This window comes from Phyllopteryx taeniolatus, chromosome 21, assembly GCF_024500385.1.
Source record: "Phyllopteryx taeniolatus isolate TA_2022b chromosome 21, UOR_Ptae_1.2, whole genome shotgun sequence".
NCBI classification, from domain to species: domain Eukaryota; kingdom Metazoa; phylum Chordata; class Actinopteri; order Syngnathiformes; family Syngnathidae; genus Phyllopteryx; species Phyllopteryx taeniolatus.
In genome coordinates, this window is record NC_084522.1 from 165,689 (window position 1) to 184,052 (window position 18,364).

At 51.9% G+C, this 18,364-nt stretch overlaps 2 protein-coding genes across 12 annotated transcripts; both read right to left on the reverse strand.

Moving 5' to 3' along the window:
* Nucleotides 1-3,375: 3,375 nt before the first annotated feature.
* LOC133470972 (histone H3-like centromeric protein A) lies at nt 3,376-6,173 on the reverse strand. Of its 4 annotated transcripts, none has more exons than XM_061759994.1 (5): nt 5,666-6,173; nt 4,561-4,737; nt 4,377-4,498; nt 4,219-4,293; nt 3,376-3,610 (listed from the first exon to the last, which is right to left on the reverse strand). In XM_061759994.1, the coding sequence occupies exons 2-5, from the start codon at nt 4,709-4,711 to the stop codon at nt 3,479-3,481; spliced, it is 480 nt and encodes a 159-aa protein (XP_061615978.1). In that variant the 5' UTR covers nt 4,712-4,737; nt 5,666-6,173; the 3' UTR covers nt 3,376-3,478. The 4 variants fall into 4 exon arrangements, with proteins under 4 accessions (XP_061615978.1, XP_061615977.1, XP_061615976.1 ...); XM_061759993.1 differs by having other exon boundaries at nt 4,561-4,797; XM_061759992.1 differs by having other exon boundaries at nt 4,561-4,803.
* Nucleotides 6,174-6,269: 96 nt separating this feature from the next.
* atf6b (activating transcription factor 6 beta) lies at nt 6,270-16,713 on the reverse strand. Of its 8 annotated transcripts, none has more exons than XM_061759970.1 (17): nt 15,927-16,713; nt 15,153-15,217; nt 14,957-15,038; nt 14,097-14,153; nt 13,909-13,979; nt 13,631-13,811; nt 11,783-12,028; nt 10,563-10,693; nt 10,232-10,411; nt 10,035-10,117; nt 9,360-9,530; nt 9,169-9,285; nt 8,908-8,998; nt 8,754-8,821; nt 8,583-8,682; nt 8,419-8,503; nt 6,270-6,789 (listed from the first exon to the last, which is right to left on the reverse strand). In XM_061759970.1, the coding sequence occupies exons 1-17, from the start codon at nt 16,000-16,002 to the stop codon at nt 6,545-6,547; spliced, it is 2,049 nt and encodes a 682-aa protein (XP_061615954.1). In that variant the 5' UTR covers nt 16,003-16,713; the 3' UTR covers nt 6,270-6,544. The 8 variants fall into 8 exon arrangements, with proteins under 8 accessions (XP_061615954.1, XP_061615953.1, XP_061615955.1 ...); XM_061759969.1 differs by having other exon boundaries at nt 8,754-8,824; nt 15,927-16,498; XM_061759971.1 differs by having other exon boundaries at nt 8,754-8,824; nt 14,097-14,150; nt 15,927-16,487.
* Nucleotides 16,714-18,364: the final 1,651 nt, after the last annotated feature.

An 18,364-nucleotide genomic window follows, 5' to 3' on the forward strand; every position in this document is an offset into this window, starting at 1 on the left:
CATGATTTAGCACTGTTCCACAATTACTAACAGGTGCACCTCGAATTTTTATATCCATATTGAAAAAAACACGTAAAACATTTGAACCAATGGTTGCAGCGTGACTTACAACTTAAAGGAAGTATACAACTCACGAAAGCTGAGGGACTATCCCGCCTTATAGGCTACTTTATCTCTTGATGTAAACTAAGATTTCAAACCGTATAGACAAAATGCTTTTTAATTTTTTGGAAGAACAACATTCACTATGTAAAAAGATCAGTAAATAATTTATGTGATTAGGGCAGCCTTAACTTCCTGGACTTTCACATCTGAAACAATACATTCAAAATCAATTAGAACCCATTTTCAATTTGGAACTTTATCCCAAATTGGATTTTTGTAAGTTGGGAGGGCTCAATTTCAATTTGTACAGTAATTATAATATCCAACCTGGACTGGACCCCAGTCTATGACAAAGACAAACACACATTCACACTGAGGGACATAAGAGTCTTCAATGAAGCTAACATGCTAAGATGCCAAGATGTTTGTGGAACACAGAGGGAGGACCTAACGCCACACAGAAAGGCCGGAGCTGAGATTTGAACCGTGACCTCAGTGCTGAGGCAGACGCCCCGTTTTCAAGATACACGTCCAAAACTCTCATTCCCATCAAGCAAGTTCCCTATCGTGAGGCACACATTGAGAAACACGAACGCGTTTCATGCATTTATTAGTCGAGTATAGAGACATGGTCGCTCGGGGGCACAGCGGCGCCGCTTCCGTTCGAGCGGCCTCGGGGTCCGCGCCTCCGCGTTCGGGAGTTCCTGCCGAAGCGAAAGCCAAATCCGCCTTTGTCTCGGCCAACGCTCTGGAGGCCGCCCAGGACGGAGGTGAGGGCCTCGCCGCTCCTGAGGCCGCCGGCCTCTGACCTGACGGGACACCCGCCTCTTCGCCGGGCCACGCCCCCCACACCTCTGAGGAGGAGGAGGAAGAGACCGCGAAGGACGCAGAGCGAAGGACCGGCTGGGAGCTGCCTGAATACGCACACGCCTCCATCTGAGAAAGGGTCTACTGGAGCACGCCGAGCCTCACAATCCCTTGCAGCTCTTCCGAGTCATGTACAGTACAATCTATTTTTTTGTACAATATTCTAATTTATGAGATCATGAATTCGGGGGGCGTTATTAGCTATAACTCTTAATCATTACAATTATTTTCTGAATATATAACCCTTTCACTTTTTGAATGTTCAAATTCAGGGAGCTGCACCTGGAGGAGCAAGTCAGAAGAAATCTCATCGATTCAAATGACATCAGGTGTCGAGATGGGAAACGAAACCAAAACATCACATTGGGTTCCATTTCATCAGCCTAACCGCATCATTTCCAGTCATGTTTAACTTGCAATAAAAAACATGATGCGCTTGCTCAAATGATTTTTCTGTGTCAATTGTCAGTTGATGCGAATCCGCAAATGTTGAATGGAGACAACTGGACTCGCCATTAGTTTTTTTCCCCTTTTCCGAAAACATTCAAAAACCGATTACGCAACTAGGCTAACCATTTGTTCTCTACATTTGAGTTCAACAAAAAGCTTTCTTACCTTGGTGGACTTTGCGGCGGCAGTGTCGACCCTTTTATAAGGTGCTCCGTGCCGTAAGGTCAGCTGGCCCGCTGGCGAGCATTTTGGCGCGGGGTGCCTCCCGACGAGCACTTGTACGCGCAATTCGCAGCTTGATTGCCACCGGGAACGAGACCGGAGCTCATTAACGTGCTCTGGAGCACAAAAACATCTCCACGACGCCAAGCGCCAACAACACTCTGCGCTCTCCCACGTCCTCGCTTTTGGCTTACCTCGTTACCTCGGATTCATAAAACTACCGACTTTGTTTCCATTTTTTAGGAGCTAGCTACTATCCAAACTGAAGTTGGCAACCATTCACTCTTTCCACGGGCGGCCGTGGCCCGATGGTTAAGCTCATCGCTTGCCACCGTGGGGGACCGAGGTTCAAGACCCCGACCGGACCGTCCGCCGACGTCCCCCGTACTCACGGCTGCGGTGTCCTTGAGCAAGACAGCGATTCCCCGGGCGCTTGGGCCGCCCCCTCCTAACGTGTGTATGTGCTCACTGCGATGGGTAAAATGCAGAGAACACATTTCGTGTGCATGACAATAAAAGGTGATTCTTCTTTCCCAACGACCGAATCGCTATGCAGGGATGAGGACCGACATTGTTGCACTGAAAAATCACATTTTAGTGATCGGGGAGTCAGGAATGAGTGAACTATCCCATTTTCCTATCGTGAAGCAAATCAAATCAGCTAAGTCGACCACAAAAAAATCGGTGACGCCAAATTTCTGCCTCAAGGCAATAAAGAATATCAAAGCTTATTTGCACCGGGAGGCGGGGCACACCCTGAACAGGTCGCCAGCCAATCGCAGGGCACATAGAAACAAACAACCATTGGCACCCACATTCACACCTACGGGCAATTTAGAGTCCGTTTGGAGAACTGTGAGGCTGACGCTCTAACCAGTCGTCCGCCGTGCCGCCTAACCAAAATCCAAATGGCTTAATTGCCTTGCGCTCTATGGCCTCTGCGTTCAGTGGATACATTTGCTCAAAGGGTTGGCGGCACGACGGACGACCGGTTAGCACAGTTCTGAGGTTGCGGGTTCAAATCCGGCCGCGCCTGTGCGGAGTTTGCGTGTGCTCCCCGTGCCTGCGTGGCTTTTCTCCGTGTACTCTGGTTTCCTCCCACATCCCAAAAACAAGCATGTGAGGTTCATTGAAGACTAAATCGCCCGTAGGTATGAATGCGATTGCGAATAGTTGTTTGTTTATATGTGCCCTGCGATTGGCTAGCAACCAGTTCAAGGTGTACCCGGCCTCCTGCCCGCAGTTCGCTTTGGATAGTCTCCAGCATACCCGCGACCCGCGTGAGGAGAAGCGCTGTAGAAGGGTCACCAAACCTTTGAACAAGGTATTGCGTGTCATCAATCCCGCCAATCTCTTGCGGTGAAGAAACAGTTCGATTGGGTCATGCGGGCTGCCACGGCACGGATTATAGCTTCGTTGGCATCTGTGACAGCGGCCTCCGGGAGGAGAAAAACGGCAGCGTGATGACGCACGGCGCTTCTCCTCACTCAACCGACTGAGGCGGGACCACATGCGGCTTGCTTGCGGTCGGCCGTTTGAAGAGACTGACCTATATGGTTGAGCAAAGGTCGTTGTGGGTCGGCAGGTCCTTGAGGGTGCTGACCGGACAAAGACGCAAACATCTGTTCACTAACATAAACGCTCATTTCTGCCGATACAAACAAACGTCCGAAACGTTGGCGTTCACCTGATTGGCTGCCTGGAGAATAAGAGGGTGGGGCCAACCCATGATCCAGTTGGAACAATAACTCTATTACAAAATATAAACATGACAAAACATTAACAACACAAAATGTAAACAATTAAGTGTCCAACGGTGCAGTGGCCATCTTGCTCAGAGGGGGTTTTGGCCCCCGCGGATGCGTCGGGCCAGCTGGAGGTCGCGGGGGAACAGGGTGACCCGCTTGGCATGGATGGCGCACAGGTTGGCGTCAGAGAACAGCAATACCAAGAAGGCCTCGACCGCCTGGAAGGAGCACAACACACCGTCAGCACGCCACGGGCTCGAGGCCGCCGTTCAAACAAAGGGCGCTCTGTCCTGAACGCGTCTCCACGTAAATGCCACAAAATCAAAGTTGTCTCATAGGGTTCATCTTTTGATCTGAAACCCAAATGTCTTCAGTACACAGCCAAAACCGTTCCGATACTTTTGGAGGGGACCGCATCGACAATGTCACAGAGACGCTGTATAGGAGTCTTCTGGACAATGCGCACATGGGCGCAGAGGTTTACTGGCAAAGGCGCCAGACTGCATCGCTGGAGTTTTCACATGGCAACCACAGATACGGTTTAACAGTGACAAATGATGGCTAAGGTATGGGAGGAGATGATTAGATCTTATTTCAGCAAAGCGGCACGACGCTAATGTGCCGTCATACAAATTCCTCCTAAATAGCGGACGTCTGGGATCCCCGGAAATTGGAATGGCGGGTCGACGAGGTCGCAGGCGTAACAGCCAATGAAAAAGGGCCATTTTGCATCGCATGATCTTTCACGACAAAAATGATGTTTCAGATCGCCTTCGGCCGCAACGTTCAGTGTGTGGCGGGCTGTGGCTTGACCTTTTGCCATTACCTCCTGAAGCGCCATCAGAGCGAAGACCTGCCACCTGTAGGAGCCTCTGCCGGACGCCTGGCACACCTCACGGACCTGCGGGGGGAGGTCGGCGGCGGCGCTCACTTTATTGCAAGCGGCTAACGGGCGAACAGGCGAGCTGAGCGACGACGCCTCACCAGGCGAGCGAACGACGCCTTCCTGAGGAGAAGCTCGGTGCTCTTCTGGTACTTGCGGATCTCCATCAGGGCCCTGGCCCCCGGGCGGAACCTTCGCCTCCTGGGCGACGGAGGCGGCTGCCCTGGAAACGCAAAACTTTTACAAAGGGTCGAGACGGCGTCGGCGCTGGCGTCGCGGACTCACCGCGCCCCGGGGCCGCAGACGGGCCCGGCCGGGGGGACGCCGGCGGACGGCGCCCGCGGGGGGATGCCGCGGGGGGTGTCGGCGGCAGAGGCGGGTGGCGGCGGCGCGGGGCGGCGCCCTTCCTCCGGCTGGCAGAGTCGTCGTGGCGCATGACGCGGGCCGCGGACGCGCGTAAACCTAAACGTCGACCACACAAAGCACGTGGCGGTCACGCCTTCTCCATTGCTGCGCCTGCCTCTGGAACTCAAAACACACACTTTGAAAAGCCTACTTTGCGTTTCACACATCTATAGATCTGCTTTTTATCTGTTCTGAAGGACTTAAGCGTCTTTGAGTGTCAAGAAATGCGCTTTATAATAGTTGTTACTATTATTATTATGTGACACACGGCATTTATACAAGACACGCATGTTAACACACAAACGCACACACGCTAACTCGCATCAACACGCGTGTTTGTAACAGTCCCCCAATTCTACGCGTGACAGTATACAGACATTTATGACAGAATTTTCTGACTATTTAGCAGTCGTTCATTACAAGTATGCTAAATTCTCTTCGCTGGGTTTCCGAGGTCACTTCAGTCTCAGGTTTTGAACGAGGCCGCATGTTTCAGGTCATTCCGAGTTCTTTTGACCTGTGTGTGTGTGTGTGTGTTGTGCGTGTCAAGTGGCGGCGCGGGCGTTATTTTCATTCATGTCGAGCACTTCGGGTTGCATTGTATGTATGAAAAGTGCTAGCACTGGTTGACAACTGCATGCTACTAGTGACCAGTGTTGGGAAGTTTGGAAATGTAACTTGTTAAATTACAATTTACCCTGTTGAGAATGTAATCTTACTGTAACTATTCCAATGACTTTCTCAAAGTTACATAACTAATAACATTTGATGACATTTGGATGACTTTTCTTGATTTTGAATGAATGGGTTGGGTTAGGTTAGGTTAGGTTAGGTTACCTAACCCTAAGCGTTCCTGCGGCGTAAGGTCAAAGTTGGACGTCACGTTACACCATATTGCCGGCACGTGAGCTTTCCATTGTTTAACGAGTTTCGTCTGCTCGGTGGGCAACATTCGCTTGTGGATCGAGCTCCGCCGTCAACTTACCAGGACGTGGAAAAGCTCCCAAATCCGAGTCAAGTCGCTCAAAGCAACTTGAGAGTTGAGAATCGTCCAAGCAGAAGGAAACGGAAGTCCACAAATTCAAACGGCGCCTCGCTGAGCCTTCGACCAATCGACGTGCAGCGGGGGGGCGGGGCTGAAAGTCTGGGAGCGCGTCGCCATTTGACCGGTATCGCCCGGCGGGGCGGGTCACCGCTCGCGCTCAAACGCACCCTTGCTTCGGCATGCCACAAAAAAAAATAAAAACGTTGACGAGAAAACCACGGCACGAGCTGAGCAAATCTCGAATAACGAATATACCAGTTGACTTTGTTACAATTTACACAAACGCAGAAGTGTGCTAAACTGTACAACAGTTATGTGGGGGAAAAAACTACACAACGGCTATTATGTGAACTACTACTGATTAAGTATGTACTATGTTTCATAACTTTGTTGCTGCAAAAAACGTGACGTGTTGCTTTGAGAAACGATTATAAATGTGAATTTTGGTTGTGTCCCCCCCCCAAAGAGCTCGTGGTGATCAAGATGTCACAACAAGTACTGACAATCTAACCTGGTTCAAAAAAGAAAGACTCCGTGCCGCCAGCAGGTGGCGCTCCAGCTTTAATTCAACCAATGAAGAAACAGGAAATGACGAATGCGCGTTTCTGATGTCAAACGTGGCCGACGTTTGAAGCTAAACATAAAAACAACATTGACACTTTTTTCTTTCGATGCCCAACGTAACAAAAAAAAAACTAAACAAAAATGTCACTATATACAAACATTAAAAAAAACAGCATGTTTTCATGAGTTCCACTTCCTGGCAACGACGGGCATCTTCCGTTGACGTGGGGAAAATCCCGTCGTCACTCCTCCCGTTCAGACGCCCCCCGAGCGGCCGATGAGATAGTCGGTGCGGGCGTGCGAGGCCGACGACGGGTGGTGTTGGTGACGCCCGCGCAGCGCCGTGTGGTTGGCGGCGCCGTGCGGCGGGGACGTCGGCGGCGGGTCCCGCAGGGACGGGGGGACGGCGGACGACTTGATGGGGACGGTGCGCGTGTTCATCACCTCGCAGTCCACCTGCATCATCAGCTCGTAGCCGTGCGACGCGTTGTACACGCTCTCTGAAGGGAAAGGGCAAAGAAAGAAAAACATCCGGAAAACAGATGACAAAAGAGATCCAAGAATATTTGTGTGTCAGAAATCAAAACGTTGATTAAACTTGTACGTTAATGGACTTTTCTTTTTTTTTTTTTTTTTTTTACAAAAATGTACAAATATTTAGAGATCAACTTTAACAAAGAAAAAAGTATTTTGGATGAGAATGTTTTGAGAAAAGCAGTCTCAGCAGTAATATTAGCTATATACAATACCACCTCGTTTATTGAGGCCGCCATGCTATTGACAAAATCATCCGAGTAGCGACCCGTTATTTACTGCGAATTTAGATCCATGTTCAAGTTTGATATATGTGCAAGGTGCAGCTATTTGCTCACTTGAGATCACGATCCACACACACACTACACAAGCCTTTAAAAGGCAGCTGCGATCCGAGGGAAGACGAACGCAACCAAAGTTGAAACTAAACTGATCAGCGAAACAAAAACTCAACGATGGCGATGCACTGAATCCGCAATAAGTGAAGCGAGGGAGGACCAAAGTCCCTATTTCATGGAGGCTTTCCGCGATCAGGTTTTTTGGGTCCGATCAGCGAGTTAAAAAAAACAAAACGATAACAAGATGGAGGAATGTGTCTATTTCAATGACCTGTTCATTTACTTTATATACGTGTGTAGTTCATTGCTCAAAAAATTGCATTTACAATAAATAATGTATCTTTGTTCCTCTATTTCTGCCAGTGAGGCAGAGTGACAGACAGAACAAATGAATGTTCTTCGATTAACATTTTTGTTTTGTGGAGTGCCGTGAGATTCGCCAATTGTAAAATATGTTCCTTGGCTCCACAAAGGTCGGAAAGCACGGCTCTCGTCAGGTCGTGGATTCTCATCGGTCAGGTCAAACCCACATTACAACAGGACACAAATAATGGGTGCCAACTTACTGTAATTCAATACATTTATTTTTAATTCAATGACTTCACCCACACCGAAACTTTAGAGCACGATTCGACAGAACGGCGGCATGTTTGAGTACAACCGTTCGTGCTACCGCTAGCTTGCTAGGCTACATACCGTTTTGTTGCCTGCTTGCGAGCCGTATCGTATTCGAAGTACGTGAACGTACCTCAAACGAGCCTTCAACGAACGTCCTCTCCTGTTCTGAGCACCGGATTTCCTCACAATACAGTCGAGCCGGCTCGCTCCACTCTTGCTGTCGTCGCCACGGTAACGAGTGTATCCGCTCGCTTTTGAGTTGACACGATAAAGCCCAGTGATCGTAAAAAACGGGATGCGGTGGTATCGGAATACAAGATTTTATTGCAGTCGTCTGACAAAGCAAATTTGTCTTGTAGTCTGATCCGTTCCGTGTTTTTTTTTTTAAATAACTTTATTGGCCGTCAAAAGACACGCGACGAGCCTAAAAATAAATGAGCTTTTGGATTCAGATATACTGTACACGCAGTAAATGTCTTTTGCGGATCATCGACAAATTATGACAAAGCCGATCAGCATACAATGCGCCATATCGGCCGACGCCGATCAGCCTGATAAAATTGGCATCAAGTCTAATTTCATGTGAACATGTTTGTATTTTTCCCTCAACAAAAAGTTCGGAGGCGAGGCCCCGTTTACCGTTGACGGACATGGCGGGCATGACCAGCGACATCTTGGGCCGGCGGGTCTTGTTGTGGCTGATGGCGGGAAGCAGCAGGTGGTCCTGCGGGCACACGCACCACGCGACAAAGGTGAAAAAGCAGCCGGCGACAAACGACGTCGTCAGGCGGTCCGACACCGACCCGTCTGAACGACACCACGTAGAAGGTGTCCTCGCGGCGGTCGATGGCGTCCAGGAAGTCGCTGTAGGTCACCTCGGGGCCGGGGACCACCTGCAGCTGACTGCGGGGGGCGCACGAGAGTCAGCTTACGAAACGGGGAGGAGGAAACCCACGGCCGAGTTGCGGTCGCACCTTTCGATGGAGCGGTGCGTCTGGATGGGGAGATATCTCGACACGTTGGCCTTCCTCAGCTGACCCCGCTGCTACGCACGCACGCACGCAAACAAACAAACGGTCAGAGACGTCGAGCGCAAATCGAGCGGCGCTCCGACGGGAAGTGACCCACCTGAGCCATCTTGGCCTTCTTGGCTTTCCCGCCCGACTTCTTGCGGTTGATCTGGTGACGCTGAACCCAACCGCGAAGTTCCGCCGCCAGCCTGGAAAGCAGGAACCAAATGGACGGACGGCCGTTCCCGACTCCCGATTCGCGCCATTTTCGGTGGACTTCTGACTCAACTATCGAAGCGTCGTCGTCATCTCGCCACGAGGCAGGAGGTGGTAACCACGGAAACGAGCATCACGACGGCGACGCGCGGCGGCCGCTCACCTTAGGGACTCGGAGCGGTTGAACTGCGGGCAGTGCGCGTCGCCGCTGAAGTATCTCTCCAGACGCCGCAGCAGGTTGCGGTCCTCCTTGGCCGGGCCGAAGACCGAGCTGGCGTTCCTGCGGCGCAAGGTCAAAGGTTGGACGGGCGCCGCCGGCGGGCCAAAGGTCAAAGGCGAGAAAAGCGCCGTCACCTGAACGGGAAAGCTTCCGGCGCAAACGCTTCCGTCTCTCCGTCCCGCGTCGCGCTCTCGACTTCCCGGCGACGCGCCTGCCGCTGCGCCGTTTGCATCTCCAGGAGCCGCCGACCCGTAAACGACCTGGCGCCGTCCCGAAAGCCCGCCGCCCACTTCCTGTCCAAGATGCTGCGGGCGGGCAAAACTAACTTAGGGCGGACGGACAGATTTTGCAACCCAGTAAACGCTCACGCTTCCGTGTTGAAGGTGCCTTTCGGAGCAGCGGAAGAAAGAAAAATAGGAATCTGAGAAGGGGTCGACATCAATAGTTTCGTCGCCCGCAGACCAACGCAACGAACCCTTAAGAGTCCGAGCGACGATGCCATCCATCATTGACTACCCGCCCGCGAGCCCTCCGCAGCCCACGGCGAACGCTTAAGCTCCAGAAAATGAAATCGGCAAAGTTGCGTCCGATTATTGATTGGCTTACAACTGCAACTGCCTTTCCGAGAGGCGCCGGCATCGCATTTGGCCATCGCTTGTCGCCATCCGCGAGCGGACCATCCGGACGCGTTGCGCACGGGGGATTTCCTGCCTAATTGGCAACGGCGCCGTTCCTCAAAATGGCCGTCAGCTCGTGAAAACCCGTCGGGCCAGCCAATATTGGATTTGCGTCGCGTCGCGTTGTGTTACCTGACCGGTCCCAAGCTGAAGGTCACAAAGAGAAGGACGGCCATGACGCACACGGCTCGTTTGTTGCTCGGAGGCTCGCCGCCCTGCAACACGCACGCACGTAGAGAGGCAGTAAGGGTTACACGTTGCTGCTTTTTTGCCTTCTTCCTCCCACGGTGTCTGAAAGGAAGGAAGGAAGGAAGCGTGCGGGCGGGCACCTGCCGGGCCTCCAGTCTGTCCCTCAGCTCCCGGTTCTCCCGGCAAAGTCGGATGTTTTCCCGCTGGGCCTCCCTCAGTTTGACCTCCAGGTTGTGGACGTACTCCTTCTTCTTTTTGCGCGACTGACACGCCGACTCGCGGTTCTTGATCATCCTCTGCTGCCGTTTCAGAACTTTCATCTGCGACGACAACAGCCGAGTCATCGCGTGACACTTTCTTACCATGTATTGCTCGTCATTTGTAGTTTGGAAAACAACGGGCAAATGATTCTTTGGTCTTATCCATAACACGGAAAGCGCGAAGCAGAGGCGGCGCGGCGGCCAAACTCACGTCGACGTCGATACTGCCGGCGCCGGGCTTGGCGGCGGTCGCCGGGACGATGGGCTTGGCGCCGGGCGGGGCCACGACGGGAGAGACGGGCTCCATCTTGATCACGGCGGGCGCCGACGTCAGGCGGACCGCTGGAGACGTCGCAGACGCAATTAACTCGGACTCGTTGTCAAGTTTGGAACGCGCGACCGAGGGAAGGGCGCCGTCTGTTTGCCTTCGAGGAGTGTTTGCGCGAGCTAACTCGACCTTCAGTCCTCGCCGAACAAAATTCTCATCGATCCGGGCCGCTATCGCAGCGTCAGGGCCTCCGCCGGACGGCGACCCGTCCGGTCTCCCGCTCGAGCTTCATCGGTTCGCGTCGGTCGTCCTTGTTGATGTTGTGTTGTTTGGTGCGCTCCCGCATTCATCCCAATTTTGTATCTTTCGACATAACTGCTTTCCGTCGGATGCTCCTTTGACCAAATCAGAGATGACATACGGCGGACCCCCGCCCCCGTCGTAGTCGCGGCTCGGCAATCGCGGATTCACTTTTCCGGAGATTTTTTTTCAAATTTCTTTTCTGGGGTTTTTTTTTCTTTTTTTTGGGGGGGGGGGCAACAAACCCCACTTCAAAATGTTTGGGGTTTAAAAAATAAAACTGAATAAAACAAAAACAACAAAAAAAACAATTTTCGGGTGTCGTATCTGCGGATTTTGGCTGGTCGCGGTCAATAGCGGGGGTCCGCCGGATGGTCACGTGCGGTCAGATTGAAGGCGATTGCGGATGTAGACGAGTTAGGGTTGGAGCTAGCAGGACAACATTTCCCGTCATCCCGCAGGTACGGAAGCAGGAAGTTGTGGCGCTCAACCGTTAGCCACGAGCCGCCATCGCGATCGCGTTCCGACCGACTTTGAATTCAAAGAAATCGAAAGAAGCGGAAACCCGACATCTTGTCTCTTTTTGGGGGGGGCGCGAACAAGCGTGCAATTAGGACGACACGTGAGCGGCGACGTCGTCGACCTCGCCAGCCGTTCGTTAGCGGCGGCGTGCTGGCAAAAGGGAGTCCACAACAGGGTGTCTTTATGCCTGTTGCCACGGCGATGGAGCAGCCAAGAGGCTTCGACATCACGCGGGCATCCACGAGCTCACCTTTGCCAACCTCAGACAGGAAGTGTTTTGTTCACTCAACATTTTGGAATCATCTCAACTGTGACGTGTGTCGCGATCGTGCGTGTCTCACCGGGTCGCGCGGGCTCCGTGGCGGCGACGCCGCGCAGGAGGAGGGTCTCGGTGGGCGCGGCGGCCGGGCAGAGGCGGCGGGGCCGGACGGGGGCTTTGGCGGCGAGGAGGGCCGTCTTCGGCGCCGGAACAACTGCGGAGGCGCGCACACGGGTCATCCCGGCGTTCCTTCGCTTCGTGTCGCCAGCCGCAAAATCATTTGCGGCGAGTAATCTGCCGATATTCTTTTGAGTAATCCGTGAACGGGCTTTTGAAAAACAAAAAACATTTTTTCATTTCCATCCCAGGAGGAAAAAAAAAAAACCCCGAACAGAAGTTGATGAAGCTTCGCTTCCTGGTTTCGTCCGTAACAGCTGTCAGAAAATCAGCAAAACTGCCGATCACCGTTTTCCAAAGTAAAGACGATCTTTGCAAATGCTTTCTTTTCTTCTTCTTATTATTTTGGATTTGATTTTCGGTCCGCGTTGACGGAGGATGACCGAAATTGGAGAATATTTGGACAAGTTCTCGAAAGGATTCAAAATGATCTCAATAGTTGTTGATTATTTTAGATCATCAATTGCTTGATGAATTGTTGCACCTGTAGTTGTATCATTTCAAAAAGTGCACACCCACTCATAAATCAATGACTCCTCCCCACAATTAAAAGCTCCGATCTGATTATGACGATCAATCTCCCATCCCCAAATGATGACAGAAATAAAGTTCATGAGTGATAAATTATCAATTGTGCATTTTCTCCTCTTCGGGGAGCAAAGTCGGCAGCAGCCTCATCTTACAAGAAGGAAGTTGAATTTCAAAATTCACGTATTAAAGCGGAAGGAAACGCCGAAGGATTTTAGGCAAGAATAGTTTGTCCGTGCCCCCGCTCGTCCACTCGACGAACAAGAACTCATCGATTCTCTCCGCTATTTTAGGGGGCGGCCGAAATGAGCGTCGCAAGTGCCCAAAGCCGGAAAGCGGAAGGCGGGACGTGGGCTCCCGCGGCAGAGCTACGAGTTGCCGGCGTGATGGCTCGAAAGCGGACTTGCTCGAACTTGTTGGACAGCATATCACGTTCAGCGCAGCCTCCGGGCAGAAGGTCGAGACAGTCGCCGCGACGATCGTACCCACCAAACACGACTGTAACGCGCTGCCAACCCGAAACTGGCGGCGACTTCAAAATAAAAGCCGAACACGGCATTGATGTCCGACGCTTTATTGGCGAGGCTTTCATTTTGAAGTCGCTCCTCGGCGACGTGTTACCGAGTTTAGTTTAGCAGGAACAATCGTCATGGCGACTGCCTCGACTTCCCGACGTCATGGCTTGTATTCCCGTCACATACGACACCGCCCCAAATCATCTTCAATTGATCATTTATCACTCATTGATGACATTGTGATTGGTGAAGCGGGACAATCGGGCGCTCGCCGAGGCAGCCGGAGGACAACCTCTGGGCGGCAGTTGCATCGCGAAAACGAATGCGCGCACTTTGATGCCGATCCGTTTTGAACGAACCGGGCTCGCTCAAAAGGAGGGCAGGCGACGAGCTAGCTAGTAGCTCAGCACGTCAAAATGGCGGCCCTTTTTGGGGGGAAGAAATACTTGGTAGAGTTAAGTCAAAAGCGTCATTGAGAGAAGATGCGCACATTTGCAATACAACAGGCACTTTTGTTCCGCTTTCAAATTGGACCTTCTGCCCTCGTTTGACTTGAATACAACACTCTGACCTGGAAAGATGACATCCTATCCAGCGGAATACGTCGGGCTTTTTTTCTCCCAAAAATTGGAATTTCAACTTTTTATCTCTAAAAAAAGAAGGCCCGTTTTGCCGTCCTGCGAGACCGAGGATGACATCATCAAGTGCACCTGTAGCCTGCGTTTGGACGGCGGGCAGTCGTGGCGTTAACGCCGTCCGCGCGCCCAACACCACGTGGGACGTCAAGACGGCCGTCGTCGCCGGGGTGACCTCCGTGCCGCCCGGCGGGGGCGACATCGCGTCTCCGGACGCGTAGGGAGGCGTGGGGGGGGTTTCGCCTTTCACGAGGAGCTGTGCGAGAGACAGATGGACAAATAGCGGCTCGTCACACCATCGGACACCGCGAGGGGGCGGGCTCACAAACACGGCGTAAGGTCGTCGCACCCACCGGACGATCGGGGGGCTCGGCCTCTGGCGACGACGACGCGGGAGACGCCGGCTCGGGTTTCACCTGGAACACTGCACGCCGGAGCAAACGCACGTTGTCTTGACTACCGACGACACAAACCAGACTTTGCGCCGCCGTAACGGCCGAGAAGACGACCGAGATCCACAGCGCACCGCAGAAACACTTACTTAGCTCCATCGGCACGTCCACGTCGCTGTGGAGCTTCGCGTGCGTGGATCCCCCTGCCGCCGAACACGGTTTGGGATTTTTGGGTAATTATTAGCATTTTTCATACAGCGCATGTAGGGTTCGGCATCGAGAATCGAGAACCGATTGGAACCGGGACTAACGTTCCAGTTCTCCCGGAATCGTTCAAATTTGAAAATTTCCGTTCCCGCTTTCGACGCATACAGTCCGCCCACCCCGAAGAAGAAGTGGCGAAAACCAACGAAGAAGAGCGCGCGCCGAAATGCGCTTGCGCCCAACGCCGGACGCGGCGAACAAAAGCGTGTCTTAATGGATGAGCAGCGGCCTCGGTGCAACACTTGGAATCGGGCGATATTGTGCAAAGGAGGCTTTCCCGACGCGTATTGTCGGACGCGCTCCGTCCGAGCCTCAGCCTGCGCCGCGTGGAGCTTCGGTCAAGTCAACTCTGTCAATTTGCCGACACTGAGACAGCTAACGGGGTAAACGGTTGCTTGTACTTTTGCACTGAAGGTTTTTAGGGGTTATTTTAGTCTTCCGACCAACGTAAGCATCGATGACAGGGAAAAAAAAAAAAAAAAAAAGCTGAACATTGGGCTAAAACGTCCCCGTGGCAACTTTACATCACAATGAATTGGGACAAAAGTCACATAAACGTTGTCTCACAGTATCGCAAACATTAACCTTGTGCCTCACCGGTGGGGAGGGAAAGGAATCAGCGGTTTATAGCATTCGCTTCCATCCATTCAAAACAAATCAATCAATCAGAATCGAGAATCAATTTGGAACCGGAATCGCTCAAATTCAAACGATGCCCAACCCTAAGCGCACGTGACAAACTCACCTGTGAGCGGGTCGTGGCGGGCGTGTTGCCACGGTGACGAAGGGGCGTCACCATCCAGCGTCACCGCCAGCTCGTCGTCCAACTTGCGGAAGGAAAACAGAACGGGGTCACACGCGCCGCGTGTCGTGACGGTCACGTGATTTGGAAAAGTTAGGCTGCTCCGGGGGCCTCGGGCGCGGTCTGACGGTCTACGTACCGGAGCGTCGTACTCGGGCGCCACGCCCATGTGGTCGTCGCCGTCGCAGCCATACAAACACGCATCTGAAAAACATGGCGACCACCAGTCACCTTTTCACGGTACGAACAGTGGTGGTTCTTGTGTGCGTGCGTATCGGGGGATCAGTGCCCCCTCCCCCGGCCGACACATTTGAATTGCCGGCCACCCGTCGACAAAATTAAATGGGACAGACCTACTTTTTACCCTTGACGGATGTAGTCCCCCCCCCCCCCTGAAAATACACTTGGACCCCGCTAAAAAAGGGCAAGAACCGCCACTGCGCACCAAATTCCAGAAAACACCATCAAGCCGCTTCACACCACGTGACGCAACACTGAAGCTCCATTGGCGGCCCCATCAGCACACGTGGTTAAAAGTCTTGTTTGGCCACTTGATTAGGAACACTTCTATCATGAGCTCCCCTTAGTGTTCTGCTCAGTTCGGAATATTATCACTTTGGAAATGAATTAACACGCAGCGTGCCGAGAAGTGTCCCTAATGATGCAGCAGTGAGGAGGCGCGAGGTCGCGTGGAAAGCATCAAGAACAAGTATGATGACGTCAACGCGAACCTTTATTTAACCACCACATAAGAAGGCGGGGCACAACACGTCAGAGAAGAACGGAAGTCAACACCGTAGAATTCCAAAGCGAAAACTAGCGTGGATATCGACGAACGGGGAGCTGTACATTCTGAGCAAACGCACAAAATGCTAGCACGACGCCGTGAAGGGAAGCTCGATGCTGGACTCACCCCAGTCTTCGCTGGTGAGCAGATTGTCGGCGAAGAATCGTCCGACGTCCGAATCGCACAACACATCCAGACTCATCGTCTTCAGCTTCGGCTTATTTCGACCTCTTTTTCATCTCAGCTCGTCTCCGCCTGTCCCGCAGTCAAGCACGTTTCATCTCGACGCATTCGAACCTTTCTTCCGCTTCCAAACGGACACTTTTGGAGGCGTTTTGGTCTTCGATGTTCGCCAACCTTCGTGAAAGCGACGAGGAAATGTCCTCTTCGGGAAGGCCCGCCCACCTGACGCTGATTCGCCAAAGGCGGCCAAGATCCGAGTGATGGACAGGCCGAGCCGCCAATGTTACGAGGGCGACGTCGGGGCGGTGCTTTCGAGGAGGGACAGACTGTGGCGGGCTACGGATGACGTAGGCCAATAGGATGGTTAGCTTCCGATTGACGGGAACGAAAGTCTCACGCCCGCTCCTAAAGTGACACCTATGTCAGCCAATGGCATTCGAGCAATAGACGATCACGTTTTACGAACGGCCGCTTCCTGTCAAAACATAAATACACAAACAAAGCAAAAAACAGGAAACCGCATGAAGCTGCGTGACCTGCTGAGAGGACGTCAGTCCGTTCCTATATTCCTATGCCTGTCAAAAACCAATAATAACCAAATCCTATTTTTTTAACATTCCAGGAAAAACATCATCTGGGCGTGTTGCGTAACAGCCGCGTCCAGCGCAGCGCCCTCAAGCGACTCATGGGTGAACTCCAGGCAGCCGTTTCGACGCAGTCCAGTAGTGCCTTGACTAACGAGTTTAATTCGTTCAGTCCCCAAGACCGTCGCTCCATTTACTCGCATGTCAAGTCACGGCTCCCCGTTGAAATGAATTCAAGCCCATTAATCCAGTCCAGACCCCCCAAAAACACAAAATAACATCAAAAAAATTATGGAAATAAATAACTGGTTTTATGAAGTGGAATTAAACCAAGTCACTCTCTCACACACACACACACACTGCATTTGTGTGCTGATGTCATTGGCAGCCAACGAGTAAAGGGGCGTGGCCCAGTGGGTGACAGCCGTCAGTCCGATTGGCGGTGTAACTCTCACTTTGCTCACTGTTAGTGTTTGCGCCACGCTCCTTGTGAGTGTTCTCATTTTCCGTGTGTGTTCAATGAACGGCAACTGCGGCTCTCCTTGCCCGCACGGCCGGGCATCGCAGTACCGGAACCGCCCCGTTATTTTCCCCGGGTCACTCAAGCGGCGCCGTACCTGCATCTCCCTCGCTCACGATACCTTGCAAAAAAAAAAAAAAGTCGACCAACGAGTCCTATGCTGGGTCACTCGTAAGTCAAGGCACCCTAGTCGAGCGGTGCCGCGAGATACGAGTGAGCCGACTTATGAGTTGTCGAGCTCCGAGTCGTCGATCGGCCGAGTTTTTGCTTTTAGATTCGCGAGCCTAAACGAGTGCTGTATGGCGGCGGCAGGGGGTTCCGCCCACTTGACACTTTGGCTGATAAAATGGCGAAAAGAGGCTTCGAGCTGTACATTGCCACCACCGGTTGGAGTTGACTTCGAAAGCAAGCGCATGACACGCAGTGTGTTCGGAATAAGCGCCGCCTCCTTCAAGCACACGACGGAAAACACCACAGCTTCACCGGCTAACAATTCACATCCCCCACAAATACAATCTCATTAACAATTTCAACGTGCGGAAAAGAAAGAGATTGCTGGGGAAGTTGCAGAAGAGGCGGCTCGATGGCCACGCACAACTCTCTGAAAGAAGCAGCGTTTGGACACAATGGCGAACTGTTGAGTGCACGCTTTGGATTCAAAGACGTTTGTGGAGGCACGCAAATGAAACTTCAGCGTGTTCGTGCGAGTCTTTTGGCTCGGCTACGCTACTATACTTACGAATATCTTTTACCTTCACTTCTACTATGCCTTTATGGCTATATTTTACAATATACTTTTTTTTAAATTGTGTGGGTTTGGGGGGGACTGGAACGACTTCATTGCATTTCCATACATTTTAATGGGGAAATATGTTTTCAGATCAAAGGTCCCGGAACGAATTAAACTCACATCTCAAGGTTGTCAGCCAATACAAATATCTTGGGTTAATAATAGATTCACAGCTTTCCTTTTAACGCCCATATTGACAAATGGTGTCAAAAATTGCAATTGGAAATGAAATGTCAACTGGAGCCGCCAAAATGCTTCAATGATTCTTAGTCACTTCAACTATTGCATCACCGGTTGGTCCCAATGCAAAACAAGTTTTGTACAAACAACTCATTAAAGTGATGGATAGAAAAACCAAGGCACTATCATCACTGTGCAATCTTTAAGAAATACAGCCTTCACATAGTTGCAGATTTCAATTGGATTGATAAAGTACTGCACGATTTGGCCGCAGCTCCTCGTCAGCCCAAGAAAAGCTCCGAGCGCG